Genomic DNA, 26,141 nt, shown 5'->3' on the forward strand with positions numbered 1-26,141 from the left:
GTGAAGTTCATTATTACCGGCTTTGTATATACATTCAACAGTTTTCACAATTTTTTTTTCTGTGTGGCCTCATTTATATTCATATTCATAGTTGTTTCCTTTTACATTGATTAGCTCTTTATAAAAACTTGCACCTTATGTGTCATGCAATGCAACATTAACATGAATTAAAATGATTTAAATAAGATGATATCATGGTGAAAAGACGGTGAGAAAATGAATTTTTAAAGAATGATTAACAAGTTTAAATAGAATGTAATTTATCAAGCACACGTTATGCAAACTATGGCATAGTGCAATGCAAAGTATATACATGTAATATATTTAACATTTTAGCAATATGGATACAAATTTAACGTGACTCAAGTTGAAAAATGCCCAATGAGTAAAGAGGAATGGGACGCTGCGTGGACCAGACTGAAATGTAACGAAACACATGGATACCACTGTGTTCCAGACAAAAACATGACATCCCTGATAGAGTTCTGCTACATACGTGGAAGCAAACTTCCATTTGAGAAAGGTTTAATGAAACTTTTCTTGTGCATAACAATTATACTTTAGTAGAAAATATGAAAAATGTAATTCAATTTCAAATACATCATAAAATGGGTCAAGAAATTCTTAAAAGCAAATATGCATTCCACATACAGAAGATCATGAATCCCCCTTCATTGACTGCTTTACTTTTAATTAACTTGAGATCAGGGTGATATCCACTCTCAATCATCTTCTTGCAATATTAAGAGTTAAATGTAGTCTGCTCTGTATGTATTCTTCCTCTGGTTTATTATAAGTATTTGCAAACCTTCTCACTCAGTCTCACGTGTCCAATCCCTTTGCTTACCTTTTTGTGCTGACAGGGAATTGTCTTGAATTGGCGGCGGATGGCATACTTAACCATTATCCCTGTGAGAATTCATTTCCCTGTGGATGCCCAGATAGATTCTTCTTCAGTAATGAAATATATAAATGTAAGTCGTTTTCAGTACTTCTTCTTTACTGAAGTGCTAAAGGTTTTGCTTTCTCATTGCTTAATGCCAATCGTTTTACAAAATGCAAATACATAGCACACAAGTTATATGTTACTGGATTGTTTTGAGAGACATTCTTTTTAATATCAAAAACAATTTTGATTATTTTTGCAAACCTTCATATTGTAAGTAATAGAAAATTAAAAGTTGCATTCCTAGGAATAAAAAGTTTTCAGGACTGTTCATATAACGCACCTAAATTCTTCTTTTATTTCTAGATCCTAAATGTCTACAAATCAATCAAGAACTTGGTTGTTTCCATGCTGATATTCAATGCTTTATTTGGGTGAATTAAAAAAAATGACCAAATGCATATTTATCAACCCACACTAAAAATACATGCAATGAAAATAGATTTCTATGTCTCAGCATATGTCTTTAGATAGTGTCTAAATACCTGCCAAATATCTCATTGATATCTCAATTAACAAAAAAGTTATGCCCAAAAATAATGCTAAAATTGTCAGGAGTGCAACACCTTTTTGTGTCATTTTGAAATTTCAATATTTTTTGTGACATTTTGAAATTTCAATATTTTTTGGAGATCTGTGAAATAAAAAATAATGCTTCATGTTGAAGACTTTCCTGATAATACTCAAAGTATTGAGCTTTAAATGTGGACTGTCATAACTTTTGTTTAATCAAGTTGTGGCCATGGCTGATGTTTAAAAAAATGTTGTACCATGTCAGGAGTGCAACAGAAAAAATTTAGTGTTGCCGAAAAAACATCAATTGTAAAATTCGGGTAGGAAATTAAGACAAAAAAGAATTTTGGAAGTGTAAAATAATAACTGATATACATTTTAAAACTTAAAAATGTTATATAAATCACAAGCAGCATTAATGAGAGTCAAGTATATGTGCATACCCAAAAATGTCAGGAGTGCAACATTTGATGTTATGCTCCCAAGCATGAAAAAACTATTATCATTATATCATTTTCTGATTTATATTTTGGAAAATAAAGACACAAAGAACATTTTTACCAAATAGATTTATCAATTACAGGATCTGTCTGTGCTTCAGATCCATATTTCTATGGTCAGGAGTGCAACACATTTTTTTAAAGATTCAAGTTGTGTGACGAAAAAACTTCTATTAATGCTTAGAAGTATTCATTAATTAATAATGATCTTTTTGTATAATTTAAAGCTAAATTATTGACAGTTTTATTATTGAAATCCTTCCTTTTTTCAAGTTTATGAATTCAGATGTGTTTTTTATCTTTTTTGTGATTTTTTTAATGAACGTTAAAAATAAACACACTAAAACATTGTAATAAAATTCAAGTAATTCCTCCTCACCTTCACTGAAACAACAGAACAAGTTCTTATGCAATTTTCACTTCACAATTCTACTTTAAAAGCCCCAATGCCTTTGGTCAGGAGTGCAACAAATATGTTAGAATTATAAATCATCCAATACGAATAAAAATAACGAAAAAATGATGAGTAGAATTTTTCTGGTGGGTTACTGTGTTTGTCTTCTAAAGGAAAATATGCTTTAAAATATATTTTATCTTCTAAATATAATTTAAGCTAGTTTTTTGTTGTTGTTTTTTTTTTTTTTTTTTTTTTTTTTTTTTTTTTTTTTTTTTTGCATAAAATAGGGTATAGTTCCAGATAAAATGCGAATTTTAAATACTTTCATCTGTTTTAATTATGAAGTATTGGACTATAAATATTGCACAATTTCATTACCACTTGATGTTTCCAACACTTTATGAATGTTTGTGTTCTATGGTTTTAATTTTAAACTTTACTGCAGTCAGGAGTGCAACAAAACTGCTTCATAATTACCGATGGTTTTTAACTATCTTTACTAAAAAATAAATTGAAAGAAATGCTTGATACTATTTGATGTTCAAAACACTATGTCTATCAACAAATTACAGAAATTTTACAGTCAATTCAGGGAATAGATTTCATCATTTCACATATATTTTAAATACAATTCATATATACTACACTTTGCAAATAATCATGTTTTAAGAAAAACCTGCTGTAAACGATGAAAAATATCAACACTACAAATTGATTTACAAAGTAAGAATGGGTTATTGTGTGTTATAATTTTTAAAACAATATTAAATAAAATACATATCAGATGTCAGGAGTGCAACACAAAAATGTAACATAGGGTCACTTCAAAATCTAGTATTTTTGGTAAGAGAACTCGTATATAACAATTCTTTTTTTGGCTTAGATTTAAAGAATTGACTTGAACGGACAAAACAGTGAATTTTGGGGAATTTTATTGCTTCATATTTTTTTCATCTTAAAACTTTTCAAACCAGAATTGAAAAAATAATGTAAAATAACAATCAAAAAGCCAATTTTTGTCACATGTACAAGAGAAGATACTCATTCAAGGTCTAGATTTAATCATTTATACCCCTTTTACCATTTTGAAGCATAAAAAAACTATAATTTCTTGTGATTATGTATTTTAGAAAGTCTTTTAAGGTGTAATGATATTTTCTTTTTTCAAAAGAAATTTTACTAATAAAAATTCTGAAACTTTTTAATCCAATTGTCTATTCTATTGCCACTTCAGGATTTTAAACTAGAATGCATTTGCAATATGATGATATAGGTGAAAAATATGTTATAAGTAGTTGAATTTTGCCAAAAAAATTCAGTTTGATGGTCATTTTTTTTAATTCACCCATTTCAAGGTATGTGTTCTTTTAAGAGCCGGTCTCTTTAACTTTAACTCTAATATATTGGCTGGACACAGCATCATAGTCTAAGAATTTCTCCAAACTTTCTATGAGTAAAGTCTTTGTTGCCATAAACTTATATCAGGCAAAAATTGGTTGTTATGTGTTGTGGTTTCCACTGAACATTTTCCTTCTTGGTAACCAAATCAATAGTATTCTTTTCCTCATCAAACCAACAATATCAATATATGACATTCAATTTTCATTCTAGCTGATAGTACACTTTAAAGTGAGGTAGATAATCTGTTTCTCTCTCTCTCTCTCTCTCTCTCTCTCTCTCTCTCTCTCTCTCTCTCTCTGGATAGAATGTTGCTGTTATAACCTTTTTACACCAGACCTAGCATTTCTATTGTTTTTCCTGCGTTGTTGATTGAGTTTTAGCCTGTAACACCTATCAATTGTGAATACAGAGTGTTTTTCGTCTTTAAAATGTATGCCAAATGTATCCATGGCTACCACTTGGACTACATTCTACAATATTCTAATTAATTTCCTTACACCGTAAGTTACTATGAAGTGTAATATTTTGTGAGAGGGATTAATTTGGTTTTCTTAGTCTTTATTAAGGCTCAATAAAAATTCAAAAGTACCTGATCTCAATTTTTCACATTTTCCCGGCTGTTACCATGACAATCAAGAAACATAGCAACCAAATTTTATCTGATTTATTTTTTGGTTTCAAGCTATAACAGAGAGCAATGTTTCATCTCAATAAGTGACCATTCGTGCCAAAAAAAACTTAAGTGGTTAAGAGTATATAGCTCTTAATTTTCAAGAATCATGGGAAAATGCATACCAAGTACATGTACTAGTAATTACAAACAAGTCTCTACTAATTTTATTTTTCTTTCAAGTTTTAACAAAAATTTAAAAGAAGTTATCTTCTTAAACACAAATAGACAGGCAATTGCCAAAAGTATATGTCTAAATTAAAAGAACAAGCAAGACTTCTTTTTTTCTGTTGTTGTTTTGGTTTTTTTTTTTTTTTTTTTTTTTTTTTTTTTTTTTTTTAATTTTACATGTATTTTATTTTTATCTTTAAAGAGCTTTAAACCAAACGGCAAATCTCAAGATTGATGATGCAAAGATTTTCAATATATCTACCAAGTGCCACGATACTAAAATTCAATGTGTCGTGTCAAAGTAGGTGTCATATATTTTGTATGTATGTGTATACAATAGCCTATCTATACATTTAGGTACTGTTTTACATATTCAAAATTATCCATTTTTCAAACAGAACCCTTATATATATATATATATATATATATATATATATATATATATATATATATATATATATATATATATATATATATATATCACAATTCAACCTAAGATCTACTTTTTTATTGAATGCCTCTGCTCTATTGAACATAAACTTATCAGATACTTTTACCTTTTTTTTTTCGAGCAATGAACATTCCATTTTTGTATTCGTGAGCTTCGTTATTGCAACACAAAAATTAAATACTAGATCAATATTTCTTTTTCGAAATACCAAACATGATGTCAATATGCCTATTCATTAGAACTGTTTGGAAGAAATGCATAGAAGCAAGTACTATTACATATGTACAAATATTATTATATTGCAGACTTTCGTTCCACATAACATTCGTATCTGAAACCAACAAAAGCATCCAATATATAACTCCGAAAATGATGACACCTGGAAGATCATCTCTATAGTTATGATTTTAGTACTTGCAGTAATATTTGGCCTCGTCGTTTATGTGTCTTATCGGATACACAGAAAGTTTATTCAAATTACAGGTATGTCTAACGATCCTTGTACAAACTTTTCATTTCTGATTTTTTTAGAGTCTTTGCGCAAAAATGTTTTGAAGTAATAGATATGAGTGATTATCCAGTTTCATGGATTTGCGCATTTCGCTGATTTCAATTTGTATAGGAAAGGGGAGACAAATAATCACGTGTCCGCACGTTGGTTATCACCTCATAACCCCCATAAATAGACACTATACCCTTAAATACTCTTTAATCCCTCAAATAGACACTATACCCTGAAATAGACACTTATCCCTCAAATAGACACTATACCCTTAAACAGACACTTATGCCTCAAATAGACACTATCATAATGTTCTGTTTATTAAATATTGTTCAAATGAATACATCTTCGTGATTAGAATGCTCCTAGTTGTGGGTTCCAAACTACTAAGAGTATATTATAAGTATGTTAATTACAACACATTGCGACTCTCAAATTAAAATTAATACAATTTTCGGCTTTTTAAATGCTCAGTCTGAATTTTAAAAAATAAAAATTATTAATTTTACGATTTACGATTTTTGGTAATATTAAATCCTTGACTTTTTCAAAATCACAATATGTTCTTCTCTCACCATATCCAACCAACCTAACATCACTTCACAGCTGGGTCAGCTATAGAACCAAGAGTCATCAGAATTCAACCTCCGGAAGAACATTTGTTACAAGAAAGCCAATCAAACGTTCGGGACACGATTGGCCAGTCAGCCGGAAGTCCCCAGTCTACAGCTGAACACCATCAGTTACAAGACAATGGAACTAACTTTCAAGGTATAACTAATCATTATTTCATCTCAATTCTTCGTCTCAGATACAAGACAGTGGAACCTTAAAGGTATAACTAATCAATTCTTCACCTCAGTTACAAGATGGTGGAACGTTCAAGGTATAACTAATCTTTTTTTATTCAATTCCTTATCAACGAGGAAAAAGCGTAAAAAGTTAAAAAGTAAAACTGTGTAAAAAAAAAAATAATAATAATGTTCACTGGACTTTGAACAATATTTCATTCAATATATTTCATTCCAAAAAAATGAAGCAGGTGGAGGGATCGTTACACATTTTGTTAATTTTTCTTTTAATGTTACCATTTTGCAGACTCGGATTTTGCGAGTCTCATAGCAGCGTGTAGAAAGGGAGATGTACAAAGATATAATAAACTGACAACACCACTGGAATTTGATAAAGACTTACTGACAATAAAAGATAATATGGGATGGACAGTCCTCCATCATGCTCTATATTGGGGATGCCATGAAATCGTGTAAAGTTTATTGGGATTCAAAGAGACGGACTTATATCGAAGAGACAATACTGGAAGGATCGTTCTGCACTTGGCTGCAAAAAGAGGGAACACTGAAACTTTTGACGCCATTCTGCAAAAGGCTTCCAAAACCGATTTAATGCAGATCAAGGACAAAAATGGTCTGATCCGTTCTGTTACGCTGCCCATGCTGGACAGAAAAGTATACTAGAGGACATAAGAAGAAGGGGATTCGATATTACAAAGGTAACAAAATACGGTGAATCTACTGCACATCTCGCATGTATTGGAGAAAGCTTAGACATTTTGAAGATGGCTTCGGAAATTGATCAACAGTGTACACAGGAATCAATGAACAATGGACAGGAGAAAGAAGAGGAAATAATCAAGAGAACAAATAAGATGGACTGGAATACCCTCCAATATGCAGCCAAGTCTGGAAACACAGAAATTTTACAGTTCTTGGACGAGAGACATGTTCTTGTACATAATGTAAACGAAGATCTGAAATCTGCCTAACATTCTGCTTGTGAAAATGGACATCTTGAAGCTGGAGGTATATTGCTCAACATCATCCTGAAAGTATACATACCACAGATAAGACTGGGAGACATGCTGGCCATTTTGTAGCTAAATGTGGAGATGTAGAAGTTCTGAGATACCTGATCGAGGACTGTAATCTGCAAGCAAATGCACTGTCATCTCAAAATATTAACATTCTTCATATTGCATGTTCCCATGGAAGACTCCATATTTGTAAATATATAGCAGATAGATATCCAGAGTTAGTCAAACAAGAAAGCAAAAAGGGCTGGAATGCAGCTTTGTTTATAGGTGAAAAGGGGGGAGCTGATGAAGATAGGATAGACATTTTTGAGTATTTACTGAAAACACATAATCTCTTTGTGTATCATGTCTCTAGAGCTGGAAAAACTGTTCTGTACAATGCCTGTGTTAATAGGTCGTACATGCTCTGTGAACATCTTCTTAAAAACTATCCAAATCTATTAACTGTCGAACGTTCAATGAACCCTCAAAATGCAGCAAAAGATTCAAAGATAATTAATCTAATACAGAAATATTCTACAAGAGAATGACATACCAAACTTCAATTCAGTAAAAGGAATGTATCAGGCAATTGAATCTATGGGTAAAGGTTACACAGTGAACAATGAAAATATTACTGTGATAGGAAGTATAGATACACTGTGGCTCTGTATCTGTTATTTAGATACTAGGATATTTTTTTTCAACATTTTTAGTTCATCTGAGCTGAAAGCCCAAGTGATCTTTTCTGATCTATTTTTTCTGTCGTCCATCTGTAAAACTTTTTACATTTTCAATTTCTTCATTTTCAAGAACTACTGGGCCAATTTCAACCAAACTTGCCACAAAGCATTGCATCCTTGGATGGAGGGGATTCAAGTTTGTTTAAATGAAGAGCCTTGTCCTTTTTCAAGAGGAGATAATTTAGAATAAGTGTAAATTTAATGTCATCTTTTAAAAATCTCCTCAAAAACCACTGGACCTGAAAAGATGGAACTCGTGTGGAAGCATCCTCAGGTAGTGTAGATTCAAGTTAGTTCAAATCATGACCCCTGGGGGTAGGGTGGAGACACAATGTACAATCAAAGTTTTGCATAGGAATATATATAGGAAAAGTCATTATTAATCTTCTTCTCAAGAACAATAAAGCCATCAATAGTCATATTCAGGGTTGGCCCTAAGACCTGGGGGCCAGGAAATTTTCTTGCCTATAATGATGTAATCCGTCAGTTACTCTGGTATTCCCCCTCAACCCTCTGTTTGGGAGGAGCCTCAGACCCCCTACTACTTTTTTAATGTCTCCTGCTATTTCAATTCTTTGGGACAACCCTGATATTGATATGGAAGCATCATCAGGTTTATTCAAATCATGATCCCTGGAGGTAGATAGAAATATATAGTAGGGAAAAAATCTTCTTCTCAAGAATGGCAAAGGCATGATTTCATGTAGTCATAATAATAAAGTTGTAGATTCAATTTTTTTTTTCAAATTAGGACTCCCAGGGTAGGGTAGGGCCACAAAAAGTGAACAAAGTTTTACATAGGAATATATGGGGAAAAATCTACTGTTGAAGAACAGTAGGGCCACATGGAATCAGGTGAGCATTGAGACCCATTGTTGTTACCTTTTTCGTAAGATTTTTAAAATTATTATTGTTAAATATTTTATTTATTTTGGAGGGGGGTCATTTTTTTTTGTTGATATTTGAATTTTGAAGTTACTTTTGTTGTGTCTTAATGTACACTTTTTAACATGTAGGCCTAATACTAGTGGCTTTCATTTAATTATTCAGGTCATGCTCAAGGGGTCCTCAAGAAATTCAGAAAAAATGACCCTACATCTTAAATGAATTTCTCAGTATGTAAAACCACAGACCTCAAATCAACAGCTGATAGATTTTAAATAAACAAAAATGAATAATAATACCAATTTTAATTGTCTTTAAATTGCCACAAAAATGAGCAATATTTGCAATTTTGCTGTAGGTTAATGTATAATTCAAAGTAAATAATTTTGACAGCTGTTTGTACAACTTTCACTTGTTCATGCTACTTTCACTTTGAGCAGTTCCTTCAGTGTCACTTTCTCCCTCGTCTTCACTGTCATAACTTTCAGTACTGTCATCAGTATCATCATCGCTGTCATTGTCAGCCCGCTTGATACTGACAGCTGTCAGTGAACTGACCAGTGTCTCTTCTGTGTCATCATTTTTAGTGTCCAGTGCACAAGTTTCAAATGCTACAAGATCAAGTCCAGAGTCTTCCTTTGATATCTGAATCTGCATAAAAAAATATTAATATTTTACTGTACTTTTGATATGTATTTATGAAAATTTTATGGCTTATATAAAAGGATATTTTATCCTGATTTGTTTTTTTTTTCTCAATCAGTCTGAAGTAACAAGTCTAAAAAGTTTCTTTAGTATTCGTAAATGTATTTCAAACCTTTTCCAATGTTGATGCCAAGGATCTCAGTCTTTTATCACTATCAATATAAAGGTAAGGAGATGTATATAGAATAGTTTACCTCCTAGATATCAGAGATAGTAACTCACAATTTTAGATGAAAACTCATTATAATACATTAAACAATATGTTATACAAAAGATGTTTTTAAAATACAAAGTACAAAATCAACATTTCTACTCTTCAGTGACATGAACAGACTCAGTGCACTTTATACTTGCCAACTTTGTCCCACCCTGGAATGTGAATTGCCAAAGAGTTATCAAAATATCAAATTTTGGATAGACAAGGCTCAACATTTGATAAACTCTGTCCCAGTCAATATAGTCAATATCTTAAAAAAAATTATATTTTTCTTCAAACATTAACCCTTATTGACTGCACCCTAGCCTAGATGGCCATACTTTGAATAAAACTGAGTATTCATTATATGGGAATTTTCATTTATTATTATGACTAACTGTAGTCCATTTTTATGAAGATTTTAAAGATTTTCCTAAATATTTCAGTGTTAGATTTGATCTTTGTGGCCTCTTCATAGCCCCAGGCACTATGATTTGAGCCAATGTGAATCTGCACAATTCATATTGGTTTTGTGTTTTCTGACCACATGGTTCCTGCCAGTGAGAAAATAATTTTTGAATATGCCATCAAATTTTCCCTATTTCTTAATTATCTCCTCTTGGTAAAAGGCAGTGGCTCTTAATTTGAACAAAGTGGATTCCCCATCACTTAAGGCTGCTTTGTGGCAAGTTTGATTGAAATTACCATAGTTTAAATTTAGTCCAGTGGTATTGGGCAGAAATGCAACACAAGACAGATAGACAGAAGGACACCAGACACTTTTTGATCAGAAAAGGTCACTTGATCCTTTGGTTCTGGTGAGCTAAAATTAAATATAATTGACATACCTCACATTTTGTATCCATACACAATAGTCTGTAATGTATAAATCATTAAGGATGTACCTAGGATAGGAACCATTAAGTATTGTATGTATGTCCAACAGACACCTCAAAATCTGCTTCTTACCTATAAAAATATTACAGCAAAAATTAGAAAATATACCTGTGTATACAATATGAGCTGAGTGTTTTCCCCCTAATACTTAATTCTGTAATCTGTGATTTATAGTTTGCACTCAAAAAATATACTATCCCATCCCCCAAAAGTTGGGGAAAAAAAATTCCTGAAAAAGGATAGTGAAACTAAAACTTACCAGTGGTCGTTAAACTGTAAATGTCCTTTGGAACTCAGACTTACCAGAGGTCAGAATACAGTAGACGTCCTTTAGAACTGTTGTTGAGAGCTGCCAGTGTCTGTAGAGGGGAAAACACAGACTTCGTCTCATGCATGACCTCAAAACCTCCTCTACACTGGTGAAGGTCTTTAAGTACAAAGAGTTGCCTTTACATTTGTAATCATTGAAAGAACTTTCGAAGTGGGATTTTTTTCAGCCATTCTGGTTAAGACTTCTAAAAATTGTAACAGAACTAAACAGAAAAGTATAGGGCCTGTAATTAAGGTTACCAAGTATAACGCTTGGTTTAAATTATCAATATTTAGGCCTTTAAGATCACTGACTTTGACTTTACTTACATCTAACCAAGAAAGAGTGGCACTTAGTTTGCAGATAGTCCATCCAGATTCCACCTGATTAAAAGAAACAAGAGGACTATGGGCTACAATGTTCAACAAATTCACATTCTTAATCCTGAAAAATTAGCCTGAAATCAGGCCCTTTATCAAGGCCTAAACTACAGGCAAGTCATAGGGTATAAATTTTACACCATGGTAGGTAAGAATAATATTACTGTATTAAACAAATAAATAATAATCTATAATACAGCTCACCCTAGTCCGGAGTTTCAATTTTGAATATAGCCTTTGGATTTGTACATAAGTGTGGTTAAATTGGCCTAGCTGTTCTTGAGAAGACATGCATCAAAAATGTGAAAAGGTAATTGACAGATGACAAACTTTAAACAAAATTGAAACAGAATTTCAATAACAAAAAGGACAATGTAATTAAAACAGTACTAATAATCCCAACTCTTAGTTAAATACTAACACAAGTACAAGTGTACAACACACTGGGTCAGGGTTTGTACAGCCTAGCAATATTATTTTTGAAGCACTTTTCCAGCAGTTTTTAGGCCATTTTAAAAGATTTCTGAAGTGCTTTTGAACAATACAATCATGCAAATAAAAACCTGACACAATACATTGGTTGGGAATTTTTTAAATATCTTTACCTCATTTTAACCTCACCTTTATGTTTCATCAACATGTTCTAACTAGTCATGCTATAAAAAGGTCAACCAATAAGAATTTTTTCTTTTCTGTCTAGCTTTTATTTATATCTTTCCTTAGGTAGCATCTCAAGATCAAGCACCAAAGGAAAAAAATTCAAGCAGTTAACATGAAAATTTAAGCACTTTTCCATGATTTTCTGCTGTTTAAGCATTTTCAAGCACTTTTCCAGGATGGAATAAAAATTCAAGCACTTTTCATGGTCTGTACAAACTCTGATGAAGCCCCACTTAAGGAATGTTTTTAAGTTTTGTGTGAGTTATTGGTGTGTAAATCACACAGACTTGTCACATAGGCATATTTCATGAAGTGCGCTAGCGCTTCATGAAAAATATGCCTACGTGCAAGTCTGTGTGATTTACACACCAATAATTCACACTGAACTTAAAAAACATTCCTTATATTTACATTTTACATGTTCAAAAGCACCAAAAGTATTCTAAATGTTTGATTTATTCGCTGCCCTATATCGTTACATTTTTATTAACGTCTCTGTAGCTCATTGTGACGTCACTTTAGCGCAAGTTTCTCCGTGTATATTTCTACATGTGAGAATACACGAAAATGCATTCAAATCAATTTCACAGTTAGTTTCGTAGAAAAACATAGCAAATGTAAATATATTAGTATAACATTACTTCATCTTTATTATGAGGCAATTAATACAAGTACTCACATTTTCCTCACCCTCATTGATTCGTACATTGTAGGCGTAACCAAAGAGAATGTCAATCAAACCCAAGTACAATGTTGTTACCATGGCATCATCCAATAAATCTTGTGTCATTAAGGTTTAAAACACATTTCATTCAAAGGAAGCTAGTTCGTACAATATTCCAAGTGAAATGGTTGCATAAATACATGTAGTGACTCATTTTTATTTAATTATGTAAAAGTTCCTGGTATACCAAATGTTTTTTTTCTTTCCTTCCAAATAAATGTTACAATAGGAAATAATTTTAACAAAAAAATAATTACATATCTAAAAAGATACATTCTTTTTTGGGCAAGCTTTTCATCTTTTGCTGTTCTTCATCTGTGAATTCAACTGAAAAAAAAAAACAATAAAAATTATTCACAACCTCATCATTATGTGAAAATAAGAAACCCAGGGAATGAGAAAAATGTGAAAAGCGTATGGTTGATACAGGTCACATGACTGATAGTATCATTACAGGATTCATAATTAAAAGAAGATACATGGAGATACTCAGAATTGTGATAAGTATAGAATTCATACTTTTCTTTGCTGTGTCTTTTTTCCCCACCTCAAAACACCACGGAGGCTCGTACTTCATAATCTGCTGTATGCTCTCGTCATCAAGCAGATCAGCTCTACAATTGATGACAAATTCATTAAAATTACAGTTGTGAGAAAAATACTGTAAAGGGGAGAAATAACTTGTGGTCCTTTTCCTAAAAATACAGCAGCAAATTCATAAAACTGAGAATAATTTATATGTTGAAGGATATTGTGTACATGCTGAAGACCAACTGAGTGTCTGTGCAAATTTGATCGCCAACAACAGCTAGAGAGCTAAAGTCTCAATACAGTAAAACACAAGACAGTAACGTAAAGAAACATAAACAAATGAATTAAAATGTACATCAAAGCCCATCTGTTTCTCTTTATGAATTCATTATACACAAAATTAAAAAAAAACATAATGGAAATTAAGTTGAATTACCAAATCTGTAGATATTTACTTTACACATCACAGCTATCACCATCTGTGCTTTTTTCCCCCCAATTTTCATGTATTGATTTGAATTTTTTTGATAACTTACATGTAATGGTCCAGGTCAAACTTTTCTGTTTCTGCATGTTCTCTCATCGTCCGTCTGTCTGTTGGTGAGCAGTTTTCTGGGTCAGGCAAATCTACTATATCATAAACTTCATCCTGAAATACATGCAGGAGACTAAATCAAAAATCTGCCAGAATTATTTTTCAAGCAATTGCATGACAGTAATTCACCACATCAACTCTCCTGTGTACTTTTTGTTTGTTGTTGTTGTTGTAAAATCATACGAATGGATTACTATACCAACATGTTGATTTTTGTTTTATGTAACATTTGTTAAATCAAACCATAAGATGCAGATGACATCAAATCAGATAAATTTGATTGAACTGAATGGTTTATTGATAAAAATATTTTTACTGAAATAGTCCCTAGGTGCAATACATGACCCATTAAACTTCAAAGCCTAGATGCAGACTTCTTTATTTATGCAACATAATTAATATTCAACACTTAATTGGTAATCTTGTAGTTACACATTTTTTTTTTTTTTTTGGAAAAACAAACCTGCAATCTTTTAAATACTCCAGACTTCTGATTGGCAAATCCATATTTTGGACCATCCAATGAGAGTTCATTTTCTTTATAAGGCTTTTGCTCTAGGTACCAATCAAAATCCTCCTCTTTCTCCTCATCAACCTGAGATTTATCTTCCTCTTTGTCGCCTGATTTATAAGATAAAAACAAAATCTTTTACATTTCTTTTTTTTTAATAAAACAGTAAAACAAATACATGTACGTTGTAATATAAAATTAAAATATATCTACCATTCCCAATGACTTCTATAATGGGTTTGTTGCTTTTCTGTGTCTTTGGAGTTAGGAGTGAGGTTATCATGTCAAGTCCTTCAAACATTTTTCCTGCTGTTTCTTTAGGTACCTCAATTGTGAACACACCTATGATTAATGATAATACTTAATTCATTGTAATTGTTGATATTCTAGACTTGTTAATGTAAATGTACTCAGTGTTACAAAAAGTGGTAAACAAGTCCCCCTTCTCCTGATGATTAAAAAAGGAAGATGGTTTTATAATCCAACTGATACAAATAAACCAGCAAGCTTTTCAATCATCTTTTCAGTCAGAAATGTTCTCGAGTATGTTTAGCAACTAGAAAATTGCATCAAGTATGTAAGGTTTATAAGGACATCATTTCATGGGTGAAAATCTTGTTATCAAAGGTTCATCTTTATTTCAATATACATTGAAGTATACATTTGAATATACATTGAAGAGGTTTTTTCATGGGTAAGGGTACCCATGAAATCCATGAAAACTGGACTCCATAAAATATAATGATTTCACAGCAACACGTCAGATTATGATGTCCAAACCTTTATCTGAGTCATAGTGGGCTTTTTCACGGCCGTTCTCTACAATGTTACCAGGAAGGGACAACCTATCAACCAAAAAAAAAGATAATATTGAAAGTTTGTGACAGTACATGTACAAAGAAACCCTAGTAGTTGAACTTCGGTATCTTGAACACGGATATCTTAAATACCATAGATATGTCGAAGTGATATTTAAGTCCCAACTACTTATTCTTTAAGTATTTTACCCTGGACATCTCGAAGTTTTTTCTCGGGCCCATGGAGTTTGAAATATCGAAGTTTGACTGTATTTCACTCACTGGTTAACTAAGGTCAATCATAGTAAAAATTCTTAGAACTACCAGTATAACCAATATGAAGTCAATTCTCATTATTTCAAACTCAATGGGATGAGGTCAAGAAAAAAAACTTTGAGATGTCTGGGGATCTGAATTAATGAGATTAAAATAGTTGGGAAGTAGCTGGGACTCCAAGTACATTTTACCACATTAAGGGTATTTGAGATGTTAGAAATACTGAATTTCCACTGTATTTCATTAAATATTGTACATGTATAAAGAAAAAAATATTTCAAAATTAGAAATCTTTCTACGAAGATATGCCTGCAATGGACTCATATTTGTGAGCATCGATTAAATAAATACAATTATTAAAAAGAAATATCACTTGACCAAATATTACATTCAGTTTCAAGACTGAAAACTTGATCACCAAATTCAAGTGGAAAACTTGAATAAACATGATAAAACTAGGAAATTTTAAATATATGCAACATTAATTAACATTCGTAAAAGAATTCTTAATATTTTGTACTGTACCTTAAAAAGTATGGCTTTGAGTGAAATCTGAATTCATCTCCTTCAATGAAGATCTCTGTGTCTGTTACCTGCAATAATCAAGATATTACCACCGATAATAAAAAACTAGAGGTACTATGAGCACTGAGCTCACAAATGATACACCCCGCTCCCATATGAGTATAATGGCAAAGATCATTTTTTGTTGTGGCCAAATATCTTTCCAATCAAAGCATAAGGTAGGAGGTGCACAATGGCACTATGTAATAAAGATTCTGTGAAAGTATTGTTAAATTTTATTCAGTGGTATAGAGGGAGTTTGCGGATAAGAAATGGGTACCCCTGATATTATAGAAAGAATGGCAGTGCATGTCCATGTTTTAGTATTGGAGACCTGAACTATGTGTCAAATCAAAAAGTAAAATAGGAGGTGAACAATGGCACTGTGTAATAAAGATTCTGTGAAAGTATCATTAAATTATATTAAGCGGTATAAGTGGAGTTGCAGATAAGAGATGGGTACCCCAGATTTTATAAAAAGAAACCCAAAATATGTGTCTGATCAAAAAGTAAATAGGAGGTGCACAATGGCTCTATGTAACAAAGATTTTGTGCAAGTCTCATTGCACTTTACTCAGTAGTGCAAGAGGAGTTGCAGATAAGAAATGGGTACCCCCAGGCATAATGGTTGGATAGACACCCCCATCACTATACCCCACCCCCATACTTTTCAAACGGGGATATAATGATTTGTTTGATGTACTCCAACTGATCCATTAAAATCCCCCCTACCTGATTTTTTTTAAAGGGGGGGGGGGGGGGAGGGCTTTCAGGGAAATACCAATTCTGATTGTCCCAATCATTTTTAAAGTTAAGGTTTATCATTTATCTAAGTCATTTAATAAGAAATTGGTTTACCTTTCTGGTTTATAATGAAAACATCAATAAATTTCTAATCCTGTGATTTTTGTGAAAATTAGCAATATGTTGAATAATTTTAAATAAGCTACCTACCCACCTAGAAAGATGTTGGTCGGAGTACATCAAAGAAAACAAAAAAAAAAAATTTGATAGGCTTTTTGAGAATCTTACTTATCTGAATTCAATTTTGAATTCCATGCAACAAAAGGATTCCTGAACTTTTAAATTTTCAAAATTGCATAAAAATTAAACGTTAGGGTAATTTCCTCACAGTTCCAATATACATGTTTTTCCTTCTTGTTTTCATGTGTGATTATATACTGAGTAATTCTATTTTTTGTAAACAATGGTATTTGTGACATGTTATTGCGTCCTGTCAAAGTTTAAATGGAAAACTTTGAGTACAAAGCATAAGAATGTTACAAGGTGTGTGTAAGCAGCACATTGACCTCCCATAAACAATGCAGTCCTTCATTAATTTGGCAACAATTCTGATCTTCCTAGAATAATTATTATTACATGTCTTGCCTCTTACTCTTAAGGTTATCCAACCAGAGATTTCTACCTTTATAACCTAAGCCTGGTTTGCTCAGGACAAACTGTATATTGACAAAATAAGCATACTTGACAGAAAAATGAACTTGAGACCATCTGGAAAATAAATTATGCTAAATAAGCCTCTATTGCAGTACACCATATTACATGTGTATCATTAAAAGTTAATATTTTTTGGCCTCTAAGGGTACTTTGTAAATTAAGTGAGATCATGCAGTTTTTTTTTTGTTTTTTTTTTATTTTGATAATTTTGATTTAAATTTAGCATAAAATCCAAAAAATTACATGAAAATTTACAGTGGTGTGAAATAAAACATATCTAACTTGCTTAGTAGGGATGTGCGATTTTATCAGTATACTGGTATATCATGATTTTTTATTGTGCGATACGTCTTATGATATGAAGATAAAGTATGTAATTATAAATTCAGGAAATTATTAATTTTTTGTTCAAACTCTTAAACTACAATTACAGGCATTGTGAAAAATGTTGTAAAAATGTAAAACAATGGCATCCTAGCATCCAAACATGCTTTATTAATATATAAATAAAAATGAAAAAAGTGAAGTTATCTTTTCACTCTATTTTTGGTTAGAAAACCCATGGAAATTCATTAAAATCATAGTAAAAATTAAGTGATTTTATCATGATACATGTACTTTTAGTACATTGTGATATATCACGATACAAAATTTTGGGCGATACCCATTCCTATTGCTTAGTACTGAACGCTGATTCCTCAATCAATTGACATAAAAACAAGACCTGTGGGGCAGACATGAATCCATATTACCAGAATAATAGCTGGAATTTCCATATTGAATGCACTACCTCAGTTCATCATAGCGACTGATTCCTTGGAGGTGTTTCAAACTGGAATCAGCACTTACAGCAGTACATGAAGATCCTTGTTCTTATCCCGTTTTTAACTGAGCCCCCACCCCCACCCCAATCCCCCCACCCCATTTATAAGCCTTTTGAAATATTGTGAGATAAAGCTCTATAAAAAAGGGCCCAGTATATAACACAGGACTAGAAAAAAAAGAACATTTAAACCATCATACCCGTGCATGTGGAGCTTTGATGATAATAGTCAAAGTTTCTGCATCTTGCTTCAGTTGAAAATCTGGAGTCAACATTTTCAATCATATGAAGTTGAACGTAGACTCTTTATTCTAAAATTATAAAAATATATACATATTCTGTACTTTCAATTGTAATTGACAAACGTGAGTTTCACTTCTAACAATTATTTTTATTTTATTCACTAGGGAAATTTATTTAAACATTTAAATGTAAAATATTGAAAATCCACACATACATACTGCCAAAATATAACGTTAAGTAAAATTAACATGTCATTATGTATTTTTTTAAAGTTCAGTTTTAGTATGTTCTTTAATCTTATTACGATTAGGAAAGCAAAACTTATCTGTTACGGTAACATACCCCTAATTACATGTGTACAAAACAGTCTGTGTAGCAAAAAAGAATTTTAAGTAGCTTTCATGCTCCTTTGTTTGAAGAGTTTTAGTGATTTTGACATGAAACTGAGAGCTATTCCCTCATTGGTTAAATGAGTAGGTGTGGCAGTATGTTATTTTTACTTTGAAACATTTTTCTTTAATCTTAAAATGGGGATTTAAAAAAATATCTTGCTGTCTATCGCAGCATTGTGAAAGAATGAAATTAAGCAAAGTTTAAAAAATGCAAAATTACACACAAAACGCCAACATGTTTTGAAACGTTTTCATCGCCCTGTTTCATATTGGCCAATCAGAGGGCGCCTTTCAACAGGTCATGCTGTCACGCCATATTTCATGACGCATTCACAACATTGACGTTTGTAAACATCAAGAAATTATTTCAGTATTTCGGAGAACTTGGATTACAATAATAGGTAGGGGGATATCTATAACTCTACTTGATTTTTTTCAGCCTTGATTAATGATTTATTCTTTAATTGTCAAAGATCTAAACATTATCTATCTGATAATAAACAATATATCCTTGAGCAAGTCTGGGGGAAATGTTTTCATTTGTCATGTTTATATATTAGCCTAGATAATGTTTACATGTTCATTGTATGGTCTCATCTTTCACTCACAATAGTTTTGGTAGAATTGATTTGTAAATATACCCCCCCCCCCCTCTCCCGACTGTCTCAAGAGTCAAGTACCCCAGATTTAGAAAAAATATTTATGGGAAAATTGCCAATATTGTGTTTGTATAGCACAGTCTCATGATGATACCATAACCATATGATATCATCATGTATGTCACAAATTATTATCCAGATCAACATGCAAGTTTTAAATATTTTAAATTTTTTCAGATAAAGAAGCTGGATCAAAATATTTATCTGACCTATTAACCCAGATATCCATTTAACCCGAATTTTACATTTCATAAGCCACTTAGTACAGTGATTCTTTAAACTAACTGTTAGAAATAATATTTATAAACTTTTATTGTTATAAATGCATTGCTTTTATAAGAATGTTTAGATTACTTTTGATAATTATATATCAAGTTCTTTAAACTCTTTTCCAGAAAATTCAAAGTATTGTAATAAATCGGGAATGTCTGTGCTGCGGGCATCATGTTCAGGTCCTAAATTATTTGAGAACACATTGGGAGGCCCTTTGAGTATTAAGTGCCTTCATCAAAATGTAGAAACAAGTCAAACATTCTCACAGAGGACAACCAATCCTGAAACAGTAAAAAAATTCCACTTTGGTCAGACACAGAATAAAAAAGAGGATATCTTGCACCGAATAGGGATTACTAGTGCATTTACAGACAGATTAAAAGATGCATATGGTGATGTTTCCAGCAGAATTCTCAAGACACCAAGCATTGTAAAAGATTATTTAGATAAAGCACCATCCTTATCTATAAAAGGAAAGTTTCAGAAGAAAAAAACATTCACTTTTCCAGAAGAAAATGATAATGTTGTTGCATCAAAAGATTTTTCATCACAAATTGAAGAAAGTTCAGTGTTGTCATTTTATGACCCAACTGCAGAAACTGAAAGTAAGTACAGACCAGTCAAGTTGACAAGAACAGAACTAGAACAAAATCTCAGTGAAAATGCTTCCATACCAAAAAGTCAGGCAGAAGACAAGGGTCTGAGACATTTACTGGACAGATTCTGGGCAACCACTGCCAAGGACCCTACCACACAAGAAGAAGTAAAGAAAAAAGTGATCGTAAGGAAAGACTATGTGTCACGCTCTACTATTTCAAGAAAAACATTAGAACACGTCAAGTTAATTAGCCGGGCAGAATCTTCCGACTCCAAGCTTAAACGTCTGGAGGATTTCTGCCACCATCTTATATTATATCCCGATGAAAGACAAACTGCTTTGAAGGTAGCTGTTGATTTCAAATAGAAATACATCTTAATTGAATGTTTACATGACAAACCTGAATTAACATGATTAATTTCGAATTTTATCAATGCATTGTTTGATAACATAAGGTTTCTTTCACAAACATATTGTCCATGCTTGATTAGTTGAGCATGTTTGGGCGTATGATTTTAAATAAAGTGGTAGCGGTATGTGTAAAATATTAATTTTTCCAACTAAAATCCTCTGCATCCATTATCTTCTGTATTCTACACAAATAGAATCACTTTGTCATGTTTGTCAGGGCTCATTGGTCAGCTTATTTTGATAATTTTTCTTGACTTGTCATAACCAAAAAAAGAGATTAGAATCAAATAAGTGATAACTCAAAAGTTATTCTGCCCAATCAGCATGGTCACCTTATCGCAAACAGACAAATGCACATAAGAAAAGTAAAGTGTATATAGTGCATTGGCAAACTTTTTAGTTTTCATGACAAATCATTTAATTCCCAAGTTTAAAAATATAAAAATATTTAAAAATAAAAATAAAAAATATTAAAATGGAAATGTGAAGTTATTGTCATCTGTGTCCCTTGCATTTTTTATTTTCTCTTTCTGTATTTAGCATGGACTGTTACCAGTTCTTCTCAGGATGCAGATAACCACATCCAGTGAGTTAGCCCAGAGTGAGATTTCCCAGGCTCTGACATTGATGGGGCATGTCCATCCTCCCAGAGGTCAGGGAGTCAACATACTCACCATAGATGGAGGAGGCACAAAGTAAGAGTCTTATTGGCTACAAATTTGATTTGAAATTCAAAAAAAAAATCATCAAATCACAAACTTTTATGTAAATACTATATATAAACTCAAAATTGTTTTTTAAAGGATCTAATTTCTCTTGTTTTCTGTTATCAAAGATGTAATTAAATGACTCTTGAAGAGTTATTTCCCTTTAAAAAATGTCAACTAACATACACATGCAGCCTCTCTATAATTATCTTGTGACTCAGTATAATGTACTCTCACTGGTGAATTTTTCAGAGGTTTGGTGGCTCTGCAGACTCTCAGGGAAATGGAAAGACATTGTGGAAAACCAATCTACAAACTGTTTGACTATGTTTGTGGGGTCAGTACAGGGTCACTTATCCTGGCTATTTTATTCCTGTTTCGGCGCAGTATTACAGAGTGTGAGGAACTGTACCTGGAGTGTAGCAGACAGATGTTTACACAGAATAAAACACGAGGCTATAGTCAGCTCGTCCTTGATCATTCCTTTTACGATGTGGAACTCTGGGAACGAATTCTCAAGTAAGACACACAGCATAATGCTGAGTTTTTTTCAGGTGATAATCAGCAGATAAGAATAATTTTCTGTTTGTTTGATTTGCTTAGTTTTGGGGGTTTTTTTATGGAAGGTGATTCATTTGATATAAAATGTTAATAGTCTATGTCCTGCATGTAGACATTTGTCTTCAAAATTTCAAAATATTTTTCTTGTCTTATAGTTCTGATAATTTATATTTATTTTGATGCAGGGAGAAGATGGGGGAAAAGTTCCTCTCAGATTTCTCAGAAGATCCTCTTTGTCCTAAGGTAAAACTAATTGTTGCTGTCTTACATATAATAAAATTACGTATCTTCCATATACTAGTTTTAAAGTGTCTCATTACCCTGTCAGAGTTAAGGTTAGCTTTTTAATCTCTTATAAAGAGCATTCGTAGTTTTGCCTATTTCTCTTTAGGTTAACTTTTAAATTTATTGCATTTACATTAAAACTTTGAATTTTGCAGTACTCAGCTTTATCTACCCTTTCCAACATCAGTCGCCTACAGAGCTACATGTTTCGTACCTATAACCTCCCCCCAGGGGTCTACTCCATGTACCCTGGCAGCTGTAAACACAGGGTGTGGGAGTGTATCAGGGCCTCGTCTGCTGCCCCAGGATTTTACAAACCTTTTATTCTTGATGAGTACATTCACCAGGTGAGAGTGCAAGAACAGTGTTTAGGATGTACATTATATATATATATTATTAAAGTTCTTTATGGATTTTAACTGGATATACGGTATAAAACTCATGAAAAGTTAATATTGATTTTACATTATATATCCTGTGTGTTACCATAACAACTTGATAATAAATAAAGTTTTTCTTATTCTTGGAAACAGGATGGAGGTATAATGCACAACAATCCAACAGCTGTGGCCCTTCATGAGTGTAAACTCCTGTGGCCAGATGAACCCATCCAGTGTGTTATCTCCCTTGGTAATGGTCGCTACGAACCCAACCTTGAACTCATGTCTAGTCTTCCCTCAGCAAGGAAACAGATTGACAACATCATAGACAGTGCTACAAATACAGAAAGTAAGCAAGAGTGTTTGTAGTAAGACCAAGACTACAAGTAGTAAATCTGCTTTCTGATGATAAACAATGTATTTTACACATTAGTTACATGTATATTAACTAGAACCAGTTTTTTAATTGTTTACCCTAGTAATATAATGGTGTTGTTAACAAGCATGTTTGCAATCATTGTGAACCAAAGATTACCTTTACAAGTAGTTATCTTATTTGGAATAAAGAGTTCCTGTATTCTAATTTATAAGTCTGATACTTCATACACATACAAGTCCTGTATATAACTGTTGTTTTTACAGGTGTACACATGACCCTCCAGGATCTACTACCCCCGGCCACCTACTACAGATTTAATCCTTACATGTCAGACAACCTCATGCTTAATGAAATCAAACCGGAGAAAATCAAACAGATGCAAAAAGATGCAAGGATGTATCTCCGTAAAAATGAACACAAAATTGTCACAGCTTGTAATCAGCTCATGTTGCCGAGGAGGACAACCCAGAGACTCTCTGACTGGAGCAAAAGACAGAAACTAATGAGGGCGCACAAGAAACCTGTGATTGGTTAAAACTTTTTCTTGTGTTTTTTTTTTTTCTCTTCCTCTTTAAGATCATGTGAAACAGTTTCGGTGTCTCATTTCTCAATCGCTTTTATACAGAATTTGTTGTTTATGTACACTAATGAGCAAAAGAGGGTAGTACCATCTTGTGGTTTTTTAAGATTATGTGTACACAAAAATCCTCCATTCTGCTCAATTAATTTATAAATGTTGCAAGTGCTGATTCAGATATGCAAATGTGTTACTTCTTGACAAAGTATGTTATTACTGAACTGTTTATGTTGCTGAAGCGTATTTGTTTTTGGATTTACTATAGGAGTGATCATGAAGTTTATTAAAATGGTCAGGGAATTCATTTTACCTCGGACAGAAATTTTCCTCTGTGTGCAAAATATTTTATAGACTTCTTTTGAATACACGCTGGATTTGCAATTATTTGTTCTTGCCGGTGTATTGAACATTTGATTGAGTCAGATGTATAGTATTTAAAAGTGCTTCATTTTGCATAATCATTTTGATGCAGTATTCATTTCTTTTTCTTTTACATATAAGGTACTTTATGGGTACTTATTGTAACAGGATTCATATTTTAAGGCATTTGGGGTCATCTACGTGTTTAGTGCAGTAATGTATGATTTCTGACTAAATACGAACTCACTTGGTTGTGATGGATGAAAAGACAGAGAGCATGAATTCATGATTGTACATGTTCTAAGAATTAGTGCATGATCTACAGATTGTAAATTTTGAACACACTGGCGTATTCTTGAGCAATATAATTATAACATTGCCATGCAAACCAGATTTCTTGGCAAGCATGTTAGTGAAACTTATACCGAAAACTGAAACAATTTCTCTTCATAGGAACCGTCATAGTTCTTGGCGATTTAACATTATTATTAACGTTAATAAAATTTTCTTGTATTGATCCAAGGAACTAGTTAACTAGTATTCTGAAATTATTTGAATTTAGTAATTAAATGGTTTTATTTACTGAATTCAATCAATAGATGCATATAATATATCATATGTATTAAGGAGATCGTGTAAAATCCAGCGTGATGTTGCTTTGCTTCATGCCTTACATGATTGTGTTTTCCACTACAGCACAGTACATAACTATTAGGTGTACTTGTATCTATGTATGTGAATGTTTGTGCCTGTGTCTTACTGTTATAGTGCTGTTATTGTCTAATACTTTGATGTATTTGTCATCTTTGTTTAACATTTTTATATCAATAAATTACAGAAATCAGTTTCTTTCCTTCAATGTGGAATATATATATAAATTTCAATGGCTTGTTTCAAGCCCTACAAATATTTCCCTAGGCTTATTTAGCAGTCAGAAAGTTGCATTTGCATGGATTATGTACCCTACCCTATTTTTAAATACCAAGAAATTGGCTATTGTGCCAAGGGTCAGAAGTCAATTTGCAAGTGCAGGGCAGTGCCTTCCAGGGGCCTGCAACAAAATGCAAGAGTTTGACCCTGGCCCCTGAATTCTTGACAGGTGCTCTACTGAGCTTCCTAGCCTTCAAACTTACCTGACCATCACATTCCTACCTTATTGAATATTTTAGCCCCTTAGCTCTTCCTTGGAGGTCTTTCCCCTGTCACTTCCTAAATGCATGGCCTAGCACCAACAGTTCAGGGCAAAATGGATTATTAGGATTCAAACCTGGGCCACAGAACTCTACATAGGTGTTCTACTAACTGAGCTTCTGGCCATTAGCAATTGAACCTGCCTGAACACTACATTACTATGTACTGAACAAGTACTTATTTGAAACTTTTCCTACTTGGCAAATCTGTAGGTCATAGACTATTTAATGCAGTCAACACTGTCTGTCCTTATATTCATCATCTCAATTCATATTAAATAAGCTCCAAAAGTAGGTACATATACAAAATATTTTTATTTAAGGAGGGATTCTTCTCATTCTACTCACAGTTCTTGTATTTAAAAATTAATGAAATTTTCATGGATTCAAGAAGACAATATCACTAAGTGATGGTATCAATTAGATTAAATTTGACCATTTTATTTTAGAAACAAGGTCAGGTCAAGGTCATTATCTTTTTCCTTGACATTTAGAGTAAAAAATTACTGTTGCTAATCATGTGATGCATACTTCAATTTCAAAAGATAAAATGTTTTTTCTTTTTGCACGAAAAGATGTTACCATATCGGGTCTATCAGATGATTCTACCAAATTAATTGACATTATTTAACTTAAATAGATATTGGCTAATCCGGATTTCCTCTGTTTTTCTTAATTTTTTAGGATATATTAGTTATTTTTATCTACTT

At 32.4% G+C, this 26,141-nt stretch overlaps 3 protein-coding genes across 3 annotated transcripts; 2 read left to right on the top strand and 1 right to left on the bottom strand.

The window, feature by feature from the left end:
* The first annotated feature begins 341 nt into the window (after nt 1-341).
* LOC133187972 (uncharacterized) lies at nt 342-7,334 on the top strand. Its single transcript, XM_061323364.1, has 4 exons — nt 342-523; nt 864-974; nt 1,253-1,320; nt 7,152-7,334. The coding sequence occupies exons 1-4, from the start codon at nt 382-384 to the stop codon at nt 7,332-7,334; spliced, it is 504 nt and encodes a 167-aa protein (XP_061179348.1). The 5' UTR covers nt 342-381.
* Nucleotides 7,335-9,292: 1,958 nt separating this feature from the next.
* Nucleotides 9,293-18,720, bottom strand: LOC133187694 (protein SHQ1 homolog). The gene is made up of 14 exons (XM_061323098.1): nt 18,617-18,720; nt 16,097-16,164; nt 15,279-15,343; nt 14,712-14,840; nt 14,451-14,608; nt 13,929-14,041; nt 13,381-13,475; nt 13,135-13,188; nt 12,817-12,917; nt 11,427-11,480; nt 11,091-11,214; nt 10,739-10,859; nt 9,807-9,846; nt 9,293-9,640 (listed from the first exon to the last, which is right to left on the bottom strand). The coding sequence occupies exons 1-14, from the start codon at nt 18,689-18,691 to the stop codon at nt 9,398-9,400; spliced, it is 1,440 nt and encodes a 479-aa protein (XP_061179082.1). The 5' UTR covers nt 18,692-18,720; the 3' UTR covers nt 9,293-9,397.
* Nucleotides 18,721-19,396: 676 nt separating this feature from the next.
* Nucleotides 19,397-25,086, top strand: LOC133187362 (calcium-independent phospholipase A2-gamma-like). The gene is made up of 8 exons (XM_061322705.1): nt 19,397-19,452; nt 20,106-20,926; nt 21,533-21,687; nt 21,952-22,218; nt 22,446-22,503; nt 22,701-22,892; nt 23,079-23,274; nt 23,568-25,086. The coding sequence occupies exons 2-8, from the start codon at nt 20,135-20,137 to the stop codon at nt 23,837-23,839; spliced, it is 1,932 nt and encodes a 643-aa protein (XP_061178689.1). The 5' UTR covers nt 19,397-19,452; nt 20,106-20,134; the 3' UTR covers nt 23,840-25,086.
* Nucleotides 25,087-26,141: the final 1,055 nt, after the last annotated feature.

This window comes from Saccostrea echinata, unplaced genomic scaffold, assembly GCF_033153115.1.
Source record: "Saccostrea echinata isolate AGI-Se365-2 ecotype Australia unplaced genomic scaffold, CSIRO_AGI_Sech_v1 ptg000015l, whole genome shotgun sequence".
NCBI lineage: Eukaryota > Metazoa > Mollusca > Bivalvia > Ostreida > Ostreidae > Saccostrea > Saccostrea echinata.

Bases quoted from the DNA above. Each gene is read 5' to 3' on its own strand.
- LOC133187362 (XM_061322705.1), top strand. From the start codon at position 20,135: ATGTCTGTGCTGCGGGCATCATGTTCAGGTCCTAAATTATTTGAGAAC. The intron at 20,927-21,532 runs GTAGCTGTTGAT...TTCTGTATTTAG, and splicing joins AAAGACAAACTGCTTTGAAG to CATGGACTGTTACCAGTTCT. The intron at 21,688-21,951 runs GTAAGAGTCTTA...TGAATTTTTCAG, and splicing joins ATAGATGGAGGAGGCACAAA to AGGTTTGGTGGCTCTGCAGA.
- LOC133187694 (XM_061323098.1), bottom strand. From the start codon at position 18,691: ATGTTGACTCCAGATTTTCAACTGAAGCAAGATGCAGAAACTTTGACT. The intron at 15,344-16,096 runs GTACAGTACAAA...TTTGGTTGATAG, and splicing joins TCAAAGCCATACTTTTTAAG to GTTGTCCCTTCCTGGTAACA. The intron at 10,860-11,090 runs GTAAGTCTGAGT...ATATTTTTATAG, and splicing joins CTACTGTATTCTGACCTCTG to GTAAGAAGCAGATTTTGAGG.
- LOC133187972 (XM_061323364.1), top strand. From the start codon at position 382: ATGAGTAAAGAGGAATGGGACGCTGCGTGGACCAGACTGAAATGTAAC. The intron at 524-863 runs GTTTAATGAAAC...TTGTGCTGACAG, and splicing joins CAAACTTCCATTTGAGAAAG to GGAATTGTCTTGAATTGGCG. The intron at 1,321-7,151 runs GTGAATTAAAAA...ATTGATCAACAG, and splicing joins ATATTCAATGCTTTATTTGG to TGTACACAGGAATCAATGAA.